Below are 20,886 nucleotides of genomic sequence, written 5' to 3'. Positions count from 1 at the left end.
ACTCGAACTCTCAATCTCCTTCACTCCAACCCAAACCATCAAACTACCTTATAACTATTTTTTATTTTTTTAAAAATTTGTTACGGGTGAGGCTTGAACGCACAACCTCCTTCATTATATTTCTTAAACTTTTTCACATTAATCATCATATCATCTTATAACTCGCAATCATCGTTATATATTTGTTAATATTCATTAATTACATTATATATTTCATAATTATTACGAAGATTCCTTATATATTCAATAATTGTTATGATAATTTACTGTTACAGTTTTTAATCTTCTTAATTTACTATCATTAATATTTTATTTATGTTATATTTCATATTGTTAATATTATAATATAACAATTTTAAAATATAATTATAAATTTCTTAATTACATTATATATTTCATAATGTTACGAAGATTCCTTATATATTCCATAATTTAGTTGTTCTTTTTTGTAGGTATTGGTTTATGTTGTTAATTGATTATTTTGATTTTGTAACTGATCCGCAAGTTTATATTTTATTTTTTTAAGTGATACAAAAAATTTCAACTATTCTCGAATCATATTATATAATCTACAAATTTATATCAATAATGAGAATTGCTTAAAATTTGGAAATCATAAATAATTTAAACAAAATATATTTCCATTGTTACTATTATAATATTGCAATTGTAAAATATAATTATAAATTCTTTATATATTCCTTAATTACATTATATATTCCATAATTGTTAGGAAGATTCGTTATATATTCCTTAATTTAGTTGTTCTTTTTGATAGGTTTTGGTTGGTTTATGTTGTTAATTGATTCTTTCCATTTTGTAACTGATCCGCAAATTTATATATTATTTCTGTAACTGATAAAAAAATTCTAACTATTATATTTCTTCATGAGTTTTGAATCATATGTTATAATTCTATCAACTTATATCCATAATGAGCATGACTTAAAATTTGGAAATCTCAAATAATTTAAAAAAGTATAAATCAAATCAATTGGTTATCATAATCAAAATTCATTAGTTATATTTTTGCAAATTTATCTCCATAATGAGGAATACCTAAAATTTGGAAACCATAAATAATTTAAATAAAATATAAATGAAATAAAATAAAGACATTATTATTCTCCTTATATGGGAATGCCAAAAAATTCAAAAGTAAAGAACAAATATATTATATTGTGTTGTTGACAACCCAACTAATACAAATTTCCAAGTAAACAATAAAATAAGGTAATAATGTATAAATAAAATTTCCAAAAGCACAAATATTGAGCCAGAATGAGCGTGTTAAACAACATATATATTAAAAATCATCGAATATAGAAAATAAAATACAAAAATCCACAAATGAGTGAATAAATAACCATGAAACAAAAAATGAAGGTAACAATAACTAATTATGATTCTTACCTTATTTCAGAGAGGATACAGTCGATGTGTTTCTGAAACATGCAAAACAAAAATATTAAAATGATTTTTCTTTGAATAAAAAACTGTATAAGTAAAATAAGAGATGCATAAAGAAAAAGTTAACCTGCAGAAATATGCAGAAATATTTTAAGAGAGAACCAAACTACAAAGAAAGAGAAAAATGATAAAAGTAAGATAAGATGAGGAGATAAATATATTAATAACAAAAAAAATAAATGTAATATTGAAAGTGAATGTATATATAAATGGAGATTGAATACATATAATAGGTTTTGAAGATTTGTTAGATACTCTTGCTTATGAGACGCTAAGGAAGAGAAATGTTGGAAGAATAGATCTAAAAAATAATGAAATCAGTGAGAACACATCTATAAAATAAGGAAATCAATGAAAAAATAACCAAAAAATCAATGATAAAAATAAGAGCAGACAAAATAAACAAAAAGATCAATGATAAATGTACTTTAAATATAAGATTTACAAAATAAGAATAGATCTACAAAATAAATAAAAAATGCATTTTAAATAGGATGATTGGAAGAGAAAGAAAATGACAATAATAAGGAGAGATAATGGAATGAAACCAAAGAAAAAGAAGAGTGTTGGGAGAGAAAAATTGTCGAATGAGAAAGAGAAAGTCACAGACCTCATTAACAATTCAATTCAAATGTATGCATTTCAAGGTGTAGTCATAAAAAATGTAATAATTATTTATTAAATTATTACTATAATAATCAAGAAAGAGCAAATATAATATGAAAATGTACATATGATTACCATGAAACAATTTATGATGGAAAAAAATGAAAGAGGAGATGACATATGACAAATAATAAAGTAATATGAGTTTTTTTGTTATATAAGTAATAGATGAGACATCAATATAAGTTCTATAACACCTAGCAGGAATGATTTTATTGCAACAACATACATGTATTAATAATAGTACTACTTCCTTTTCTTTCTTCCCAATTTCCCAAATTTCACATCCAAACAAATCTGAACCCTTTTTATTTCTTCAAGATTAAAATAAACAATTCTATCATTACTGAAATTTAATTTCTCTTGCATTTCTTTCTCTCCACTTTCTCTTTGTTTTATACATTCTCTTTCGTTGTTTTCAGGAAAATAACGAAATGAAACGATTTCGAAAGATTCAATAGAGGGAGTGCGTTCGTTTTTCTTCAATTTCGATACCTCTGTTTCTTCTTCTTTTTCTCTAGTGCTCGTTTTTCTATTCTAAAATTAGGGTCTCCAAAATCGCAACAACGCTAACCCTATTTTCTTCATTCTCGTCAAATCATCATTCTGAGTAAGTAATTCCTCTAACCCTTTACGGTATTGTCTTTTTCTATCCATAAATTAAATATCTTTTTTTATTTTGTTTATTTTTTAAATTTTCGTTACGCTTTTACTACTTGTTATTTGCTTAGAAAATGGATATCTATGTGTTTAGTTTAGTTTAGATTTATTTTTCATTCTTCTATTATGGATTATTCTTTATGGAAAGGTTGCATTTTTATCAGATGATTGTTAGTGATTTTAGGACAAACCCTGTTTTTGGTTGAATTGATATGTTGGTGTTATTTTTATAATTTTATATTGTTTATCAAATTTCATTGGTCAGTGCAGGTGCAGTAAAGTGATTTTGAATTTGGATATAATGTCATCGAAGCCGATTAATCAGTGGAAGGTTACGGAGTTGAGAGAGGAGCTGAAGAGGAGGAGGCTAACTACCACTGGTTTGAAGAATGATTTAGTCAGACGTTTGGATGATGCCCTTCGTGCTGAAAAGGAGGCTGCTGAGGCTTCCGAGAAGGAGGTGAATGGTTTGGAGAGTCATGATAATGAAGCCGAACTCAAAGATTCTGAGGACGCTGTAGCTGCTGATGAAAGGGGGAATGAGGAAAAATTTGAAGCTGTTAAGGAGAATGTTGGTTTAGTTGAACCGATTGAAAGGGAAAAGGCAGAAAAGGTTCTAGAGGGTGTGGTTGATGACAGCAGTAAGTATGACAAGCAGGACGATGTTACCATTCCAGTTGACAATAGTGCATCGGCCATGGATCAAGATGTTGAACCTACGGGGTTGCCTGCTGTTGTTGATTCTTCAAATGTGGGAGAGGAGCTAATTACTCACACTACTGTTGTGGAGACCATCACCACCACTGTTACTGAGAGTGTATTGACGGAAGTAGTAGTTGGTGGTGAAGATTCTCACAGCGCTGAAAAAAAGATTGAGGATTCAGGAACCAAGCTGGAGAATGAGGATTTAAAGGAGTACAGCACAGATAAGAATAATGACGGTTCGGGAACCAAGTTGGAGAATGAGGAGTTGAAGGTGAATGGTGCAGAAAAGAATACTGAGGTTTTAGGGACCAAGCTGGAGAATGAGGAGTCGAAGGCGCAGCTGGATAATGAGCACTCAAAGCCCCGACTGGAGTCTGACACAAAGCCCCAATACGACGATCTTTTGCCCAACTCCACTGTTCCTAAAAACCAGGTATCTGAGGTAAACCCTAGTTTACTAGGGTCTCAAGTAAAATCTGATTCTATTTTTAGTGATACTGTATCAATTAATAAAAAGAATGAACTAAAGGATACTATAATTACTGATAATGGCAAATTAGAACAAGATATTGTTAGGCCGGAGATGGTGGAAGAACCATCGTCCAGAAATAAACCAGTTTATGATGACTCAAATTCAATAGATGTTGGAAAGCCACATGAGAAAAAGCTATCTGTTGAAGAAAATAGCAATGTTCTTACAAGTCCAGACTTGAACAAAACCAATATTAGTGATGATGTGGGGTATCCAGAGAAGTTAAGCTTAGATAGAAGTTCTGGTGATGATTCCATGGAGGAGGATTTGCCCGAGAGCTCTAAGGTTAATTTTGATGAACTTAGAGACAAAGTGGAGAGTACTAAAGTGCCTACTGTGAAGGTGGAAAACACTACTGTTGTTGTGGGAGATGGTCAATCTGGAGGAAAAAGTGATTCCCACCAAGATATTGACTTTAGTCCAGTTGGCCTGGTCGAGAAACGAAAATTCAATGGTGAGCATTATATTTTACCTTCATCCTAAAAAATAAACTTCCTTTTATTTCCTGGTTGTATGCTAAGCACAAGCAAGAAATTATATGTGCAATATATGTTGCTTTCCTGGTATGTTGTTGTTAGTACCAGTTCTGTGTATAAACAATCCTTATTTTGAACATTGTGTCACAGAACAAACATTAGATTGCAACAATGATCCTGCAAAAAGGCAACGTAGGTGGAATACTGATACAGTTAAAGGACCAAATCCACAAGGCACTACTCCCAGATCCACTACTACACCCAAGGATGGACCAGTTTCTCTTAAACGCAACTTCTCCAGGTCTGATTCCTTTGCAACTGACGATGCACCTAAAGAACGCATTGGTAAGTTTACATTTTTCTGATCTGGGTGAAGTTATGAAGATCCTGTAGACTTATTTCTGGTATGGTGTTGGTGTATATGAATTTTCATTTCCTGGTTTTTTGCTCAAAAAGTAAATTAATTTCCCGGGACGTTGAAATTTAGTTCCGGACCGTTCTCCAAAGATATATGATAGAGCATAATTCTGTCATTCAATGATTCAATGCATGTAGCTGACCCCATTACTGGGATATTAGGGCTTGGTTGTTGTTGTTGTACACTTCTCCAAAGCACATTAAGTACACATCTTATACACAATTCTAAAGTTTTTTATTTAAAGATAGATAATCACTTATATGTTATTTTTCATACTTGTATGAATATGTTTATTGATATGAGGCTTGGTTGTTTGTTATTATTGTGTGGATTTATAGTTGCATTTCAGTCCTTGTTGTAATGTCCTGTTTTAATGGATTTACTTTGATGTCATACCAGCATGTGTTTGTGCCGTGTCCTCTGCTTCTCTGCCCTTGAAGTCTAAATAGTGTTTTTTTATCTCTGGCAGTTCCACCATCACAAAGGTCCCCAACTAATTCCCTCAGGATTGACCGTTTCCTCCGTCCTTTTACCCTAAAGGCAGTGCAAGAGCTTCTTGGTAAGACTGGGAATGTTAGCAGTTTCTGGATGGACCAAATAAAGACCCACTGCTATGTTACTGTAAGACTTGATTCTCATGTAATGTTATTGCGTTTCGACTTTGGCATATCGTTCCGAGTAACTCAGTAACCTTTGTTGATTTCGTGGTGATGTAGTACTCATCCACCGAAGAAGCCATTGAGACACGGAATGCTGTGTATAATCTGCAATGGCCTCCAAATGGCGGGCGCTTCTTACTTGCTGAGTATGTTGAGCCTGAAGAAGTGAAGATGAAGTTAGAACCTCCTCCTAGTCAGGCTCCGTCCATCAGTAGTGGTCCAGCTGTTCCTCCCGCACCACCTTCACAGCCAGAGCCTTCCCCCCGTCAGCACAGGGAGCTGCCTCCACCTCCACCTACTCTCCCACCTCCCCCACCATTGTCAAAGCCGCCACCAGTAGGAATAGAACGACTTCCATCCCCACCGCCCCTTCCTGAGAAAGCTGACCTGCCTACAGTCACTCTGGATGATCTCTTCCGCAAAACCAAAGCAACTCCTCGGATCTACTATCTACCTTTGTCTGAAGAGGAAGTTGCTGCAAAACTTGCAGCACAAGGTAAAAGCTCCAGGCAGTAGGCGATTATAGCCTACTATTATTCCCGGGCAGCTTTTGCTGATTTCTTGTTCTTGACCATCTTGCTAGTTAGTAATATGGAAGTATTAATAGTGTTATGGAAGTATTTTCAGTTCAGATTAGCATCGTCTGCTAGTGTTTGCCTCCGAAAAAAATGCCATTTATGCATCTTGAGACTGAATTTTCTTTAGTTTTGGAGCGTTCTAAAACTAAGAGTTGTTTTAAGTGGATTTATTGCTCCTGTTGTTATAGTGAACATTTGTCCAAACATCTTTAACTTGGATGCCATGCATTAAATCTTGTTTTTCTCATGCCATGAAACTGATTTGTGGTATCTTTGCTCTCATGTCACCTAGCTTTCTCATCAATATAGTGTTTTCTTCAGAAGAATGCTAATTATGTTTGTATTAACCTGTTGGTTTAGGATACTGTTTTCTTTAATCCCCACGAATCATTTGATGTGTAGCAAGAGTATTAAGTCTAATGAACCCATATAAATTATGGCTGATTTGTGTAGGTTAAAAAATTAAAAGAGTGGTAGACTAATGCTAATGCAGTTGTGGAATCCGATAGTAATTCTATGTACCAAAAAATAGTAAGAAAATCTAGTTTATGTGCAAATGTTTTGTGCTGTTGTGTGCAATCCCCAATGAAAATGCTTTGTTGCAAAGAGGGTAGGATCTAAAAAAATGTATGCTTTTGTTGCAAATAGTGTAGGATCTAAATAATGCAGCAGTAACAGATGAAAGATGAACTATCTTACTCATCAATCATTTTGTTGGTGGTTTGGTTTGTAGACTTGTAGTTCCAATTTGATGATCATCTACAAGTTTCATAGACATGACCATTCATAAAAGTCCTCCTGGGAATAGTTAAGATTTTAATGGTGATGGCTGGATAATTTCGAGAATTGGGAGGGATTATCACGCACTTCGAAAGAGATTAGTTTCGTATCTAAAAGGGTGAGGGATACTCTTTGGTAGTACAAAAAAACTTACATGCAATTAAGTTGAGCTAAATTGAGTTCATGTATATCTCCTTTTTTTGTTACTCACAATAGTCGAATATTTGACATTTTGTCTTATCTGAAGATCTCATGAGACTGTACGTCATTACACCAATACCGTGTTGGTATTCATGCATATCCTTTAAAAATGAGTAATATTTTCTTTTATCACATCTAAACTTTTATTATATGCTAAAAGAGAACATGAAAAAGAGTCTTATAATATATATATAAAAATTGAAGTTATTCACAAATTATTAATGTCAAATTTATAAGGTTTGTTTTTGTACGAGCTTAATTTAGCATTGGGCTAGCTGGACTATATAATTTATACCCTTTGCCTCCACTAGAAATTATTTATCTAAATACCATATAATTAAACATGGACAGGAAAATTTTGATTATAAAGAGTGTGGTTTTCTATAAAAATATGGTCAGATTATCATTATAGACTAATTTTGTCCATAATGTTTTGTAGTATCTATAAATAAATTATATAATTTAGGTAACTAACATTAATATAATAGCCATATATCTTACCTTATATTATAATAAATATACAAAAAAATTACAATTCTCTAAAAATAAGAATGTGGGTCAACCCTAGTCAACACAAGTGTTCTAGCATGTGAGAGGTACTTCCTCCCTATTTGTTTACATTCTTAATTTATGCTATTAAGTAATTTTTCATATATTTAATTTTGGAGGATTATAATTTTTTTTGTAGTAGATGTATTTTATATTATAATTTTTTGTCCTTATTAGAATTTCTAATTTAAAATGAAAGAAGTGATTTCAATTTTCAATTATTATATTTGGGTGATTATATTTTTTTTTTGGTATAAATTAAAGAATATTAAGGTAATATATAAATTATACTATAGTGGTAGAATGATAATACAAGTTAAATATTTAATAAAAATACCTAATACCATTAAATAAGAATGTGAATAAGTAGATACGAAGTGTCTGTCGATACGCTAGTGTTAATTATGTATGTGGTGCTGAAGTTTAAAAATTAGAGGTGACAAAATTATACACAATCTATAATCCATCCAAATTAAATTCATCAGTTAGAGCTAATGATTTAAATGAATATAATTCAATGAATAATGTTGATAATGGATGCATTCAAATCCATCAATTATATCTAATGGATATTCATGTGTATATCTATTTGAATGGATATCCAATCCATCAAAAAACAAAAATGATTTTCTTTGCCTTTTCAATTTCATTCAATATTTAAAAAAACTAAATTCAAGTAAATATATGTATGATTTCAGTCTCACTTTTAATATTTTATTAAACTGAATCAATTATAGGACATGTGTATATAATTAATATTAAAATTTTATTGTTAATTACATGACATATATAAGTATGAGAAAAATGTATGCATTGACTAATTTATGAGTTTTATACATTGTTACTGCATCATTCATTATTTATATTTAATCATACGTGACTATTAAAAAAAGTAATTCAAATTAATGATGTATGATGTAGTGATTATATATAAATTGTGAGGAGAGATCTACTTAATACTCTTTCATCTTATTCATCAATTCTAGTGAGATTAAATGATTTTAATTAGTGAGTAGATCTAAACCATTCGATATCCATAAAATTGATGATTATGGTGGGGAATAAGTTTAAAAACTTATTATTGGAGTAAGTGGATCTCTACTCATAAACTTTTACATTATTAATAAATATTACACTCTATAAGTATTTATTAAACACTTTACAAGTAATCTTAAACGTCACATGTTCGTAGAATATTGAATACAAAATTTCTTTATAAAAGTTTAAAAAACGACTTTTCAAAAAAATTATTTCTAAAGTGTTTTATAAGTTTTTCTTAATGGGTGATATTAAAAATGTTTAGTTGAAATAGTAGTTTTTAAAGTAATAACTATCTCCAATATATTTTTTAGTTCACTTAAAAAAATCAAATGGTTTGGATATCCATCTATCTAAATTCATGAAATGGAGTTATGGATGAATCATATGGATTAAAATATAATTAAATTAATTTATATGAATTAATGAATGACTTTATGTCTATCCATTAACATCTAAATCCACCCCTTTATCACTCTTATTTAAAATCGTCTTCTTAGGGATCTATTATTAGTTATGTAGATTTTGGCCATGTCCGATTTTATAGGTCTATTTAAAGTTGGATACTCATATTATTTTATATCTTATAGTTTTTTAAGATAAAAAATGTATATATTAATAATGTAAGAATTTTCTATGTATTATCCATTATTTATATTTGATAATTATTGACTTATATATAAATAATACAAATAATTAATAAATAATATAATGATTATGTATAAATCTTTATACTAAATATATATTACACTATTTTATTATATGTGCTGTTAATGAAAAGATTCTGCCTATTACAAGTGTGGGTTTTTAATGTTAAATCAGTTATTATTTTATCTCATTTTTATATCTACACTATATATAAAGCTAAAATATCTTATAACTACTTAATATGGTGTAACTTCTTGTTGCCTATTTTACCTTTCTAATTAAATATTATTACAATGGTTTTATACATATTAAAAAAATATTAATAGGAGTTAGAGAAAGTTACATATCTATAAATATCATATTGTTAATGTAGTTTTTTTTAAAAGAATTTCAATTTATTTTCATATTTTTTTATCATAAAAAATATAATACGATTCTCTTAAATATTTAATATTATGAAATAAAAATGTAAATTGGCAGGTACGAAGTGTCCGTCGACACGCTAGTTTTAAGAATGTGAAATGCTTATAGATATTGAATATATATATATATATATATATATATATACCACTACTTCACAAACAAATAAAAGAAAAAGGACTAAAAAAGTAAAAATAAGAGAGAAAAATAAACAAAAAGAAGAAACAACAAGTTAGATAGATGAATCATGAAAACAGTTTCTCTCTTCCCAAATTCCCAAATTTCACATCCAAACAAATCTTAACCCTTTTTATTTCTTCAAAATTCTGAAACAATTTTTTCATTACTGAAATTTAATTTCTCTTGCATTTCTTTCTCTCCATTTTCTTTTTGTTTTATACATTCTCTTTCGTTGTTTTCAGGAAAATAACGAAATGAAACGAGTACGAAAGATTCAATAGAAAGAGTGCATTCGTTTCGGTTCATTGAACAATCTTCAATTTCGATACCTCTGTTTCTTCTTCTTCTTCTTCTCTAGTTCTCGCTTTTGTTCTGAAATTAGGGTTTCCAAAATCGCAACAACGCTAACCCTATTTTCTTCATTATCATCAAATCGTCATTCTGAGTAAGTAATTGCTATAACCCTTTGCGGTATTGTCTTTTTCTATTCATAAATTGAATATCTTTTTGTATTTTGTTTATTTTTTAAATTTTCGTTACGCTTTTACTACTTGTTATTTGCTTAGAAAATGCATTTCTAAGTGGTTATTTTTGTTTTTTTTTCATTGTTCTATTTTGTATCATTCTTTAAGGAAAGGTTGTATTTTTATCAAATAATTGGTTAGTGATTTTAGGATAAACCCTGTCTTTGGTTGAATTGATAGTTGGTGTTTTCTTTATAATTTTTTTATTGTATCAAATTTAATTGTCAGTGCAGGTGAAGGAAAGTGATTTGTGATCTTGAATTTGGATATAATGTCGTCGAAGCCGATTCATCAGTGGAAGGTTACAGAGTTGAAAGAGGAGCTGAAGAGGAGGAGGCTAACTACCACTGGTTTGAAGAATGATTTAGTCAGACGTTTGGATGACGCCCTTCGTGCTGAAAGGGATGCTGCTGAGGCTTCCGAGAAGGAGGTGAATGGTTTGGAGGGTCATGATAATGAAGCCGAACTCAAAGATTCTGAGATTGTTTCTGAGGATGCTGTAGCTGTTGATGAAAGGGGGAATGAGGAAAAATTTGAAGCTGTTGAGGAGAATGTTGGTTCAGTTGAACCGATTGAAAGGGAAAAGGCAGAAAAGGTTCTGGAGGGTGTGGTTGATGACAGCAGTAAGTATGACAATAGTGCATCGGCCATGGATCAAGATGTTGAACCTACGGTGTTGCCTGCTGTTGTTGATTCTTCAAATGTGGGAGAGGAGCTAATTACTCACACTACTGTTGTGGAGACCACCACCATCACCACCACTGTCACTGAGAGTGTATTGACGGAAGTAGTAGTTGATGGTGAAGATTCTCACAGCACTGAAAAAAAGATCGAGGATTCAGGAACCAAGCTGGCGAATGAGGATTTGAAGGCGTATAGCACAGATAATAATAATGGGGGTTCAGGAACCAAATTGGAGAATGAGGAGTTGAAGGTGAATAGTGCAGAAAAGAATACTGAGGTTTTAGGGACCAAGCTGGAGAATGAGGAGTCAAAGGCACAGCTGGATAATGAGAACTCAAAGCCCCGACTGGAGTCTGACACAAAGCCCTCATACAAGGATCTTTTGCCCGACTCTACTGTTCCTAAAAACCAGGTATCTGAGGTAAACCCTAGTTTACTAGGGTCTCAAGTAAAATCTGATTCTATTTTTAGTGATTCTGTGTCAATTAATCAAAAGAATGAACTAAAGGATACTATAATTACTGATAATGTCAAATTAGAACAAGATATTGTTAGGTCGGAGATGGTGGAAGAGCCATCGCCCAGAAATGAACCAGTTTATGAAGAATCAAATTCAATAAATGTTGGAAAGCCACATGTTAGAAAGCTATCTGTTGAAGAAAATAGCAATGTTGTTACAAGTCCAGACTTGAACAAAACCAATATCAGTGATGATGTGGGGTACCCAGAGAAGTTAAGCTTAGATAGAAGTTCTGGTGATGATGAGGATTTGCCCGAGAGCTCTAAGGTTAATGTTGATGAACTTAGAGACAAAGTGGAGAGTACTGAAGTGCCTACTGTGAAGGTGGAAAATACTACTGTTGTTGTGGGAGATGGTCAATCTGGAGGAAAAAGTGATACCCACCAAGATATTGACTCGAGTCCAGTTGGCCTGGTCGAGAAACGAAAATTCAATGGTGAGTTTTATATTTTATCTTCATACTTAGAAATAAACTTCCTTTTATTTTCTGGTTGTATCCTAAGCACAAACAAGAAATTATATGTGCAGTATATGTTGCTTTCCTGGTAATATTGTTGTTACTACCATTTCTGTGTATAAATCACCCTTATTTTGAACATTGTGTCACAGAACAAGCATTAGATTGCAACAATGATCCTGCAAAAAGGCAACGTAGGTGGAGTACTGAAACAGTTAAAGGACCAAATCCACAGAGCACTACTCCCAGATCCACCACTACACCCAAGGATGGACCAGTTTCTCTTAAACGCAACTTCTCTAGGTCTGATTCCTTTGCAACTGACGATGCACCCAAAAAACGCATTGGTAAGTTTACATTATTGTGATCTGGGTGAACCTATGAAGATCTTGTAATCTTATTTCTGGTATGGTATCGGTGTATATCAATTTTCATTTCCTGGCTTGTTGCTCAAACAGTAAATTAATTTCCCGGCACATTGAAATTTACTTCAATGTAATACCAGCATGTGTTTGTGCTGTGTCCTCTGCTTCTCTGCCCTTTAAGTCTAAATGGTGTTTCTTTTATCTTTGGCAGTTCCACCATCACAAAGGTCCCCAACTAATTCCCTCAGGATTGACCGTTTCCTCCGCCCTTTTACCCTAAAAGCAGTCCAAGAGCTTCTTGGTAAGACTGGGAAAGTTAGCAGTTTCTGGATGGACCAAATAAAGACCCACTGCTATGTTACTGTAAGACTTGATTCTCATGTAATGTTATTGCGTTTGGACTTTGGCATATCGTTCTGAGTAACTCAGTAACCTTTGTTGATTTGATGGTGATGTAGTACTCGTCCACCGAAGAAGCCATTGAGACACGGAATGCTGTGTATAATCTGCAATGGCCTCCAAATGGTGGGCGCTTCTTACTTGCTGAGTATGTTGAGCCTGAAGAAGTGAAGATGAAGTTAGAACCTCCTCCTAGTCAGGCTCCGTCCATCAGTAGTGGTCCAGCTGTTCCTCCCGCACCACCTTCACAGCCAGAGCCTTCCCCCCGTCAGCACAGGGAGCTGCCTCCACCTCCACCTACTCTCCCACCTCCCCCACCATTGTCAAAGCCGCCACCAGTAGGAATAGAACGACTTCCATCCCCACCGCCCCTTCCTGAGAAAGCTGACCTGCCTACAGTCACTCTGGATGATCTCTTCCGCAAAACCAAAGCAACTCCTCGGATCTACTATCTACCTTTGTCTGAAGAACAAGTTGCTGCAAAACTTGCAGCAAAAGGTAGAAAAGCTCCAGGTAGTAGGTGATTATAGCCTACTATTATTCCGGGGCATCTTTTGCTGATTTCTTGTTTTTGACCATCTTGCTAGTTAGTAATATGGAAGTATTAATAGTGTTATGGAAGTATTTTCAGTGCAGATTAGCATCGTCTGCTAGTGTTTGCCTCTGAAAAAATTCCATCATTTTATCTTGAGACTTAATTTTCTGTAGTTTTGGAGCTTTCATAAACTAAGCTGTTTACGTGGATAGGTTTCTCCTGTTGTTAAAGTGTGGCCATTTGTCCAACAATCTTCAAACTAAGATGCCATGCACTAAATCTTGTTTTTTCTCCTGCCATGAAACTCATTTGTGGTATCTTTGACTTAATGCCACCTAGCTTTCTCACCATTCTAGTGTTTTCTTTAGATGAATGCTAATTATATTTGTATTAGCCTGTTGGTTTATGATGCTGTTTTCTTTATTTCCAAGGAATCATTTGATCTGCAGCAACAGTATTATTAAGTGTAATGAATGCATATAAAGTATAAACTATGGGTGGTTTGTGTAGGTTAAAAATTAAGAGTCCTATGCGTAATTTCATAAAAATACTCGGGTATGTCTGTTCGATATAAAAAATTGTTACATGTGTATGGCGGGAAAGAGATTAATGCTATTGCAGTTGTGGAGTCTGATAGTAATTCTATGTGACAAAAAATAGCAGGAACATCTAGTTGGTTAAAGTTTTTATCAGTTGCACATTAGTTTTGTATGGTTATCTGCAATCACCAATGGTAGGGTGCTTTGTAGGCTTGTAGTTCCAATGATGATCTTCTACAAGTTGCACAGACATGAGCATTCTTCCAAATAAAGACCTATTACCTATAGTAAAATATATTCGGGGAATTAATCTCTTTTAGGATGTATGTTTGTCCCTTCCAACAAGTGTCGCTTGTAGGAATCAAACACTTGACTTTTTATCCTATATGAGAATTATACTACTAGATCAATGCATTGTTGGTGTTCATACATATCTTTTAAAATCGAGTAATATTTTTTTTATCAAATATCTTCCTAAGTTTTTATTACATTTATTGACATTTAACATCAATAAATATTTAAAAAAAATATCAAGAAATATTTAAAAAAAAATATCAACTTTTTTATGCTAAAAGAGAACATGAAAAACTATCTTATGATACATATGTATACAAGTCATTCACAAATTATTATTGTCAAATTTAAAAGTTTGGGTTTGTTTCATTTAAATAATTGAGCCTAATTATAAACAAAAAGCTTGATTTAACATTTAGCTAGCTGGACTTGAATACCTAACAAATATCTTAATTCATTTATACCTTTGCCTCCACTAAAAATCATTTATCTAAATACTATGATTAAAGTTCTATGTCATTATTACAGGGTTTTCATGTTCTATTGCTATGGTGACTCTTACACTTATATAAACATTTTGACAGGAAATTTTTTGATTGCAATGTCCTTGTATGCTTAATCAAATTATTCATGGACATTTTGTTGGAGGGGAAAGAATGGCTAATTGAAATTCTTGCAAAAAAGGACTAATATTCCAATATTTCTATACCACTTTCTCTCTGAAATTCTTGCTTCCTAGAATGTTCACAGAATAGTTAAGTTAGCCAAACACAAAAAAAAACTATAAATGTTCAGTTTGGTTCAACTTTCTTATATGAATTTGGAACATAAATTCAAGAAAAACCACCCTCCAATGATATAAAAGTGAAAGGCTTAACAATATCCATCAAAAGTACATGGCAAAATATGTAGACACTCAACTATAGCTCAACATTTCATTGTTTTCTTCAAAACAAAGTCTCTAATAGAGAGTGGCAAATGGTACATAATGGCCATAGCAGTAGAGTATTGGCCATAAGAGAACCATGCAGGAGGATTCTTCTTCAACACAGCAGCTACAGTGTTCCTAGCAAACTCATCTGTAGGTGTTGATTTTGATGTCTGAGAAAAATAAGCTCTCTCTCTTATTGCTGCTTCAAAAGGCTTGAATAATTTCCACTCCGGCATGCGGTTGTAGCCGATGATAGCCGCCTTTCCAATATTCGACTTGATAGCTCCAGGGACAACATTGATAACATCAATTCCAAAATGACTTAGTTCCATTCTGTGTATTGAGATGTACATGTTGAAAATAGGAACAACTAGACATAATGCATAAATGCTGTATTGTTTAGCTACATTCACCAAATTTTGACATCAGTACAATACATATAAACATAGTATAGTTGTTAATGAACTCCTCTAGATTCAAGTTTCATCAAAGTACTCTCACATTGCCATGGCTTTTGCCCATAATTGTTGTAGCTTGAGTTCCATTATTAAATTTTCCGTGTTGATAAACGACATGTAAACATCTACCCTCCTCAGACCCCACTAAGTGTGAGCCTTGCACACTAGGCCACCCTTTAAAAAAAGATGAGTTTGATACAACGGTAAGGTTGTTACTTAGTAACCATGAGGTCGCAGGTTCAAATCCTAGAAACAGTCTATCTACTTGTGAGGGTGTAACCGTGTAAGGCTGCGTACATCTACCCTTCTCAAATCCCATTAAGTGAGAGTTTTATGCACTGGGCCATCATTTTTATAAGCGACATGTAAATCTTACTATAAATCCTTAAGGTTAGTGATCTTCTCCGGCCTTGTACCGGGTGTGTTTTCCTCAACTTCGGGTAAACCAAAAAAAATACTAACATTGATCTAAGATCAACAAGGTCTATAGAAGCAACAAATTCTACTGATGGATTTATGTTGACTACTTAACTATACTCTTCTAGTTGATTTGATTTGGACATAAACAATAATATTGTAAGAGTAACTAAGTTTGAATAAGAAGAAGAAAACCTTAATGTATCTGTCAAAGCATGAAGAGCAGCTTTTGATGAAGTGTATGCTCCTGACCATGGTCCAGAGGCCAAAGCAGCAACACTACCAATGTTCACAATCTTTCCCTTTTTTCTAGTAGCCATGTGAGGAACTACAGCCTGAACCATTCTCAAGGAACCTGGTGTGCCAAATGAAATTATAGAATCTTAGGTGCATGTGCATATCATGGTTTTGGATATTAGATAAAAATTCACTTCTGCATCATACCAAGATAGAAAAAAGGAACAAAAGGTTCCAAAAGATTGGTCTCAGAGTACTATCATTTCACCTTTTCTGGACCAAGAAACAAGTTGAAATAAACTAGCTCACTTGCATTCTTCAAGAGAACAACACCACACAAAAATCTTTCCTAAAGGAAGGAACAAATGCACTTGTGATGGAAAAATGATGTTTTGAAGTGGTTTTAATGTACATTAATATGATTATTTATGGTGACTTTTGGGTTTGTGAAATGAAAAAAACTCATTAGTCCCACATTGCTTGGAAGAGGGAAGTTGAAATACTTTATAAGCCTTAAGTTGCAACTTTAGGATGTGCCTCAAGGGGTACAATGTGTTTTGTGAGTGGGCCTCATCTGACGCCAAATATCTCACACAAACAAAACTCCTCCACACATGCGCGTGCACCTATGCTGCCGCCCGTCCGGCTCGGCTCGGACCCAACATTCTTTTTATAACACGGTTGGAGAAGTGTGGAGAGTGGGAGATGAAGAGTTGTTTGGCATCAGATGAGGGAGCCGTTAGAGGCCTCATGCTAAAAATATAGGTCTCCTCCTTTCATAATTCTAGTCCCAAATTGAAGACGTTTACCTATCAACTTCTTCTTTCTCCTCTATAATATTTTCCCGGCGCATTTTTAGCACATTCTCTCCTTTTCTTTCAGTGACACTTGAGAATTAACACATACAACCAAAGTGAGAATTTCGAGAACTGATACTGGTAGTCAGTATAGTGGGAAAAGAATTAACAGGGGTAGCCATATTATGAGAATTCGAGAATTGACACCGGTAGCCAGCCATAGTGTAGGTGTATTCGAGAGCGATTCTTACAGTGTAGTAAGAAATTGTATAACAAAGAATTGAGCTGTTTTATCCTGGGGACGGCGTGGTTGCTAGTCTGCTTGCACAATTTTAGCAGTACCACAAAACGTCTTAAAGAGAGCGACCTGGTCGTGACTCAGCCAATAAAGATTATTTCGTTTCATTCAGAATTGTTGTGAGCTACGCAAACAACAATCACTTGCTATATAACCTTCCAAGGTAACCAACTAGGCGTTAGTCTAGTGGTGTAAGGTCCCACTAGATCCCCAGAAAAACCAAAAGGTCAAGAGTTTGATTCCTGGGAGCGACACTTGTTGGGAGGGACAACCACGCACTCCGAAAGAGATTACTTTCTTACCAATAAGGTGAGGAGATACCTTTGATAGTACAAAAAAATAACCTTCCGAAGTAAGAAGTAGGAAATTTAAAGATAACAACACTTGAAGCAAATCAAATAACACTAAACAGAAAGATCTAGCTGGGTGCAATTATTTTCAAGGACTAAATCTCATAAGAGCTTTAGCAATGTTTGCATATTTAATGATCGGTGGAATAGAATGAATCAGAACAAAATTACCATACAGTTATTTGGATATTTTATGATTGAATAAGTGAAATAGAGTGGATAATAAGTCTGTTCCTGCTCATTCCAGTTCATATCACCAAATTGGAAGCAAAAAATTGGAGGAATTTCATCATGTTTCACTCCATCATATTTTAATCAATTCAAACAACAGAACCTAGTATTATTCTTTTCCACCCCTGTAAAATGGCTACCCCATTGGCCGGGTTGGACTACTTGAGGCTGACCAAGTTTGGACACCTAGCGTGGACTTATGTCACCAGGACCCATAATACCAGCCGAGCTAGTAAGGGAAGGCATATTGTCAACTTGATACGACCTCAAGCCAGTATTGGGGCAATGCCTCTGTCACCCACCTCTCGTGCTGCCAACACCCGCTATACACAGCATACAATTCTCACCTAACTCCCTGCTCTACGGCACGGACAAGCCTAAACTGTGGCTACCAAAGCCTACTACAGGCTACAAGTCAACTATGCTTAGAGTACGGTCTGACCAAACCGTCCGACACACATAAAGCAGATCCATGATCTGCTAGAACAGGCCAACAAGCTCAAATGGTCGGCCTTGCCAACAACACCAATCAGAGAATATCCATCCATCTCCACTATAAATAGGGGCTCATCCCCTTACAAATAAGATATATGAGATACAAGACATATTCACTCTCTAACCTTACTCTCTATCTCTTAAGCATTACATTCATTCATACTCTGAGCTATTACTCCCCCTTTCATCATCATATATTGACTTGATTGTCGGAGCACTTTTTCAGGTACCTCTCCTAGCGAGTCTGAGCTCAACTTAGGCGAACCCAGGCCCTGACCCAGCACAAAGGAGTACTCCAGGAAGCATGCTACAAGGCGCTCCAACCCGACAACCGTCCAACTCGTGATCACCTCATCTCGAACCGAAGATCCCGAGCCAGGCCCCTGCCCAGCTCACCCTCCTGTCACCACACAGGAGAACACATTCAATTCCATTCAGGTCCATCACACCAACTTCTAGAAATGCAAATGTAACCTAAGCTGTTAGGTGAAGGTATGGTTTAGTTATAAATTCAATGTGCACCATAACAAAAAGATGGTGGCTCTGATATTAAGTCAACCACCTACTCTATGGTTGGTAAGTAGTTATATATTCCACATCTAACTTCTACAGCTATTGCATCCTTTGAATCATCTATATTAGTTACACACATTAAAGATTCAAGTCATGAATTATGAGACATGCTTGATGCAGCACTATGGTTTGCTAAACATAATTTGGTTAATCTAGTGGGACAGGTTAACAGTAGTAACAGCAACTCCTAATGCTCATGCTAAATAGGTGAAACATAGTTTTCTATCCTCTATCATAGTTAAAAAAGAAGTTATTTTTGTAGTATCAAAATCAAATAGTAGTATTTTTTTGTTAACTAAGAGTATGTCATATTGAGTAGAATAACAAACTCATCAATGTGTTACTTAAGCCATGATGCTCTCCCACCTAATAGACTAGTTTTTTGAGTTGGACTCTCTTCATTACTTAAGTCCTAACAATTGGTGTCTTTCATTGAGAGTTGTGTAATGGAAAAGACTAGCTATAGGTTGGATCAAGGTACATTACTGAATACTAATAGGTGAATGAAGCCGCCAAAAGAGAAAGGACTACCATGATGTCAATTTGATAGAGTGAAAGCTGCCGTGGATTTCGGCATTTAAAGAGGATGACAATGAGGAGTCCCACATTAGGTAGGATAACAAACTCAATGTGGTACTTTCAATGTGGTACTTAAGCTATGAGACTCTCTCACCTAATAGACTAATGCTTAATTCCTAATAGTATCTCATCACAGTAACAATCATACATGTTGTCATTAACTAAAATCGGTCAGTTATATAGATCAAACAATACTATAATATCCTGTTACAAATAGACAAATCATATATGCTAGATCCTTCTTGTTACATATAATTATTTTTGGTGTCTATCTAACCAAATTATATGCCTACCCTCACTTCAACCTACTATCTTTATTTGAGTTCCTCCCTATCTTCTCCGTACATGTGCCTAACAACTTAGATGAGATCTTATAAATAAGTCTATTCTATCATATTTTCTAATTATTACATCAATTTTCTCATTAATACATCAATTCCTAATACTTCTATCTTCCAGTATAAATCAGTGTTTTAAATTACACTTATCTTATTTTACTATAATTATGAGAAAATACATCGGTTCTAGGTTGAAACTTCTAAAACCACAATATTAGTGTACTAATTAAGATTGTGTATTGAAATTTAAAACACTTGTATAGATTCATTCTCATAGTATCAAAATGCAAAAAAAAGAGGAGAGAATTAAATAAGAATGGTACGAACCAAAGACATTAGTATCAAAAGTGTTTTGAATTTGAGAGAGAGGAATCTCAGAAAGTGGGCCCACACAATGAACACCAGCATTGTTAACAAGAACATCAATCCGACCAAACTTCTCAACAACATGTTCTATCACTTCTCGTACGGATTCATCTGACTGAACATCCAATTCTTCCAACAACAATCTCTCATCTTTCTCCATCTCCGCCATGCTCAACCGTGACCTGCTCGTAGCAACCACCGCACAATTGTTGGCTGCGAAGGCGCGTGCAAGCGCGTGACCTATTCCGCCGTGAGAACAACCGGTGATAAGGACAACGGGTTTGTCGTGGGAATTCATAGTAATGGTGATAATATTTGATAACACAGTTAGGGTTGTTTTATAAGTCAAGTGATAATGTGATGTAGTTGTTATGATTGAACTAAGAAAACGGTGTAACGGATTCAGCTATCAAAATATATTTTATAAATTTATTAAATAATAATAATAATAATAATAATAATAATAATAATAATAATAATAATAGAGAAATACTTCTTTGATATACGTACATGGAGATA

The 20,886-nt window shown here is 33.8% G+C and overlaps 3 protein-coding genes across 11 annotated transcripts; 2 read left to right on the top strand and 1 right to left on the bottom strand.

The window, feature by feature from the left end:
- LOC109343649 (apoptotic chromatin condensation inducer in the nucleus-like) lies at nt 2,642-6,417 on the top strand. 4 transcript variants are annotated; one of them, XM_019582052.1, is made up of 6 exons: nt 2,665-2,746; nt 3,067-3,772; nt 3,815-4,487; nt 4,660-4,854; nt 5,397-5,548; nt 5,644-6,417. In XM_019582052.1, the coding sequence occupies exons 2-6, from the start codon at nt 3,098-3,100 to the stop codon at nt 6,100-6,102; spliced, it is 2,154 nt and encodes a 717-aa protein (XP_019437597.1). In that variant the 5' UTR covers nt 2,665-2,746; nt 3,067-3,097; the 3' UTR covers nt 6,103-6,417. The 4 variants fall into 4 exon arrangements, with proteins under 4 accessions (XP_019437595.1, XP_019437597.1, XP_019437596.1 ...); XM_019582051.1 differs by having other exon boundaries at nt 3,067-4,487; nt 5,644-6,105; nt 6,170-6,417; XM_019582050.1 differs by having other exon boundaries at nt 2,642-2,746; nt 3,062-4,487.
- Nucleotides 2,703-13,585, top strand: LOC109343650 (apoptotic chromatin condensation inducer in the nucleus-like). 6 transcript variants are annotated; one of them, XM_019582058.1, is made up of 6 exons: nt 10,044-10,425; nt 10,738-12,144; nt 12,318-12,512; nt 12,742-12,893; nt 12,989-13,427; nt 13,566-13,585. In XM_019582058.1, exons 2-6 carry the CDS (start codon nt 10,776-10,778, stop codon nt 13,568-13,570), a joined length of 2,160 nt encoding a protein of 719 aa, XP_019437603.1. In that variant the 5' UTR covers nt 10,044-10,425; nt 10,738-10,775; the 3' UTR covers nt 13,571-13,585. The 6 variants fall into 6 exon arrangements, with proteins under 6 accessions (XP_019437602.1, XP_019437603.1, XP_019437600.1 ...); XM_019582057.1 differs by lacking the exons at nt 10,044-10,425; nt 13,566-13,585 and adding an exon at nt 2,703-2,742 and having other exon boundaries at nt 12,989-13,468; XM_019582055.1 differs by lacking the exon at nt 13,566-13,585 and having other exon boundaries at nt 10,044-10,421; nt 12,989-13,468.
- On the bottom strand, nt 2,730-20,733 carry LOC109343652 (uncharacterized oxidoreductase SSP0419-like). The gene is made up of 4 exons (XM_019582060.1): nt 20,329-20,733; nt 16,299-16,458; nt 15,219-15,561; nt 2,730-2,742 (listed from the first exon to the last, which is right to left on the bottom strand). Exons 1-3 carry the CDS (start codon nt 20,663-20,665, stop codon nt 15,225-15,227), a joined length of 834 nt encoding a protein of 277 aa, XP_019437605.1. The 5' UTR covers nt 20,666-20,733; the 3' UTR covers nt 2,730-2,742; nt 15,219-15,224.

The sequence above is a fragment of the Lupinus angustifolius genome, chromosome LG03 (assembly GCF_001865875.1).
Source record: "Lupinus angustifolius cultivar Tanjil chromosome LG03, LupAngTanjil_v1.0, whole genome shotgun sequence".
NCBI lineage: Eukaryota > Viridiplantae > Streptophyta > Magnoliopsida > Fabales > Fabaceae > Lupinus > Lupinus angustifolius.
The sequence above is the reverse complement of the archived record's forward strand: the minus strand, read 5'-3'. Positions and strand labels throughout refer to the sequence as shown.